We start from the raw sequence: 4,170 nt of genomic DNA on the forward strand, positions 1-4,170 counted from the left end.
CCATAATTGCATCATCTTACATTTTACCATCAAATACTTACACAATAGACAATTGATTTAGACCTGGAAGTTATCTGATATCATGTATTGTACATTTAAACAGTACTACACTTGTTAAAGGCGCTGTGTCTCAATTAAGCCACTAGAGGGTGATGCTAAGCAACCTACAGACATCCTCAAAATGTACTTTTTTAAAAATTGCATAGAATTTATCATTAAATAATATGGAACAACCACAGACTTTGGTATTTGGAATATACAACCCAAATGACTACAATGTCTTTTATAAAACAAGTGTATGCCTTCTCCAAGTCATTCCAATCCAATCCAGCCAAATCATTCTCAAACAACACCACATGTATCTATGATGAGAACACAGAGCAAGGTAGTGTCAATATATTGTTCCATGAAAGAAACAAAAACAACAAAACAGTATAACATAACTATGTCAAACTAGGGAGTAAAAACATAGGAACTATGAACACTTTAACTTCACCCGAGTTAAAATAATTTTAGCTGTCACTTTGAACCATGGATAAAAGAAAGCATAAATTATTGGATTAATTAAGGAATTAACAAGTGGAAGAAAGCTGATGATGAATGATGATACATTGTCAATGAAAAGAAAAAATAAATAAAATTGAATTGGAATCCAACAAATTAGATAGTTGACAACAACAATGGAAAGAGTTTTTGTTGCTTTTCTCTCAGACTTATTTGCCTGGACAGTTTTAACACCAGACACACTGGCAGCCTCTTTTGAAAACACCTTTCTGGCCTGTGATCTGGCCACCACAAAGATTTTCACATAAAGTGTTACAATAATAGAGCACGGGACAACCATTGTAATTAAAAGGTCAATTATATTACCCCACATATACCCTTCAACAACAAAACATTCTTTCAAACACTGACTGGGTACCTGTACATTTACAAATATGTTTATAATAGCAGCATCATATATGATATAAAAACACCAAGTAATGGTTATACAATACATCATTCTTGTTATTGTTATTTTAGAGTGGTACAATAAGGGATCACAGACAGCAACATAGCGGTCAATAGATATCAAGACCAAATTGCCCAGAGATAAAGAAGCACATAAACAAGTGATGTAGAAATAAAACACACAGAAATATTCCCCAAAACCCCAGCATGATTCCATTAATGCTATAGTCGTTACTGGTATCACAATCAGTCCCACCAGGAGATCTGCCACAGCCAGAGAGAGGATGAGAAGGTTGGTTGGAGTGTGGAGCTGCTTGAAGTGAGAGATGGAGATGATCACCAGTACGTTCAAAAATACTGTAACTGCTGAAATCAATGAGAAGAAGATGTACAGTGTTATGTAGATAGATGCCGATAGCAAAGCCTTTCTGCAAGAAGAGTTTCTGTCTTGAAAACAATATTGAACATCTTCATGTTCCTCCATTTGTAGAAAATGATCTAAATGCTGAGGTCCTGCTCCTGCTTGGTCCTGTGTGTGACCCTGTCAGGTCCGCCATCTGACAAACTCTGAGCTCTGCCTCTCTATTTATCCCTGAATGACTGACAGCCATTCCCCTCCGGAGTCTCTCTGCACACGCGCACGCACACACACAAAAAACATAGGCAAGTGAGCACAGAAAAACAAGGGGTTGGATAAAAAATTAATTTGTGAAAGCAAGATGTAATTTATGATAAGATTGGATGTTGCCACCTAGCCTGTCCTTCAGCCTGACTGACATTTTAATGGAAAAATTACAGTACTGTTGATGATTTGCTCAATGTTTTGCATGGGAAATAGCATAACTGTGTAAGACTAACTGTTTTGGTTTTTGTCATTGCTCAGTTTGGAACAGAACCCACAACATCAGAAGACAGGTCAGCACTCCACATGTTAGCTGGCCAGGGTGTAGTAAAATATATATATATATTGCTTGTCAAGTCAAGTAATTTTTTTTTTTTATTTTTTATTTCACCTTTATTTAACCAGGTAGGCTAGTTGAGAACAAGTTCTCATTTACAACTGTGACCTGGCCAAGATAAAGCATAGCAGTGTGAACAGACAACAACACAGAGTTACACATGGAGTAAACAATAAACAAGTCAATAACACAGTAGAACAAAAGAAAAAAAGAGTCTATATACATTGTGTGCAAAAGGCATGAGGAGGTAGGCGAATAATTACAATTTTGCAGATTAACACTGGAGTGATAAATGATCAGATGTTCATGTGCAGGTAGAGATACTGGTGTGCAAAAGAGAAGAAAAGTAAATAAATAAAAACAGTATGGGGATGAGGTAGGTAAATTGGGTAGGCTATTTACCGATGGACTATGTACAGCTGCAGCCATCGGTTAGCTGCTCAAATAGCAGATGTTTAAAGTTGGTGAGGGAGATAAAAGTCTCCAACTACAGCGATTTTTGCAATTCGTTCCAGTCACAGGCAGCAGAGAACTGGAAGGAAAGGCGGCCAAATGAGGTGTTGGCTTTAGGGATAATCAGTGAGATAGACCTGCTGGAGCGCGTGCTACGGGTGGGTGTTTCCATCGTGACCAGAGAACTGAGATAAGGCGGAGCTTTACGTAGCATGGATTTGTAGATGACCTGGAGCCAGTGGGTCTGGCGGTGAATATGTAGCGAGGGCCAGCCGACTAGAACATACAGGTCACAGTGGTGGGTGGTATAAGGTGCTTTGGTAATAGCCTAACAATGTGGAACTCTATGTAGCTATCAATTGAACTATATACTTTCTGTAAAATACAAGATATTTAAACCCAGGCAGCTTTTAGGGAGTCACTTGTGACCTTCTCTTGTTGGGTTAAACCACAGAAGAGTAGCCAGCAGTTAAAGCTGAAATTGTCCTGCATCGGGTCTCTCTCTGGGGTGGAAAGGTAACTTTTGAATGTAGGCTACATTGACTGGAATTATTTGACACAGATCGAATAATTTGCAAGCCGAGACAGTTTTGTTGCAAGCAAGATGCACTGGTTAGGCGTCTGAGAAATGTGGTAAGATGATACGTCTCTGTAAGTCATTTTTTCTGCAAGCCACCTAGCTAGCTAGCTAGCTTTAGTTTATCTACTGAAACACATATTGTGTAATACTGGCTAACATACTACTGTGTTACTGTGATGGGAAATTAAATTATTTATATTTTTGGTAGCTAGCTAGGTAGTTAGCTAGCTAAGTTAGCTATAAAAAAACTACCTGTAGCCATATCTATGGCTAAAATAGATTAGATTTTACAATCCAATATATTTTGTATCTCGATTGTAAAACCTATTTTTAGTTGTAGATATGGCTACTAAACAGCAAGCTACAACATTACAACCAGCCACCTAAAGCTAGCTTGACCAGCAAATGTTAGCACAGGAATGGAGTTGGCTAGCTAACGGTAGATAGCATGGCGCCTGCTAACTTGTTATGTTCCACACCTCGTGTTTGTAAATTGTTAGCAAACGTGTGACATCAGGAACTGTAAATCATGTTTACTAGCTAGCTATATAACATAATTGATGAGGGTTGACATTGGTTATGATTATGACTGTGGATGAATTGCAAGCTCACGGAATCAAATCAAATCAAATCGAATCAAATTTTATTTGTCACATACACATGGTTAGCAGATGTTAATGCGAGTGTAGCGAAATGCTTGTGCTTCTAGTTCCGACAATGCAGTAATAGCCAGCAAGTAATCTAACTAACAATTCCAAAACTACTGTCTTATACACAAAAGTGTAAGGGGATAAAGAATATGTACATAAAGATATATGAATGAGTGATGGTACAGAGCAGCATAGGCAAGATAACGTAGATGGTATCGAGTACAGTATATACATATGAGATGAGTATGTAAACAAAGTGGCATAGTTAAAGTGGCTAGTGATACATGTATTACATAAAGATGCAGTAGATGATATAGAGTACAGTATATACGTATACATATGAGATGAATAATGTAGGGTATGTAAACATTATATTAGGTAGCATTGTTTAAAGTGGCTAGTGATATATTTTACATCATTTCCCATCAATTCCCATTATTAAAGTGGCTGGAGTTGAGTCAGTGTGTTTGCAGCAGCCACTCAATCTTAGTGGTGGCTGTTTAACAGCCTGATGGCCTTGAGATAGAAGCTGTTTTTCAGTCTCTCGGTCCCAGCTTTGATGCACCTGTACTGACCT

General features: G+C 37.8%; 1 protein-coding gene across 1 annotated transcript; it reads right to left on the reverse strand.

Moving 5' to 3' along the window:
• Nucleotides 1-475: 475 nt before the first annotated feature.
• Nucleotides 476-1,435, reverse strand: LOC135546873 (trace amine-associated receptor 13c-like). Its single transcript, XM_064975437.1, has one exon. It carries the CDS (start codon nt 1,433-1,435, stop codon nt 476-478), a length of 960 nt encoding a protein of 319 aa, XP_064831509.1.
• Between the last annotated feature and the right edge of the window lie 2,735 nt (nt 1,436-4,170).

The sequence above is a fragment of the Oncorhynchus masou genome, chromosome 10 (genome assembly GCF_036934945.1).
Source record: "Oncorhynchus masou masou isolate Uvic2021 chromosome 10, UVic_Omas_1.1, whole genome shotgun sequence".
NCBI lineage: Eukaryota > Metazoa > Chordata > Actinopteri > Salmoniformes > Salmonidae > Oncorhynchus > Oncorhynchus masou.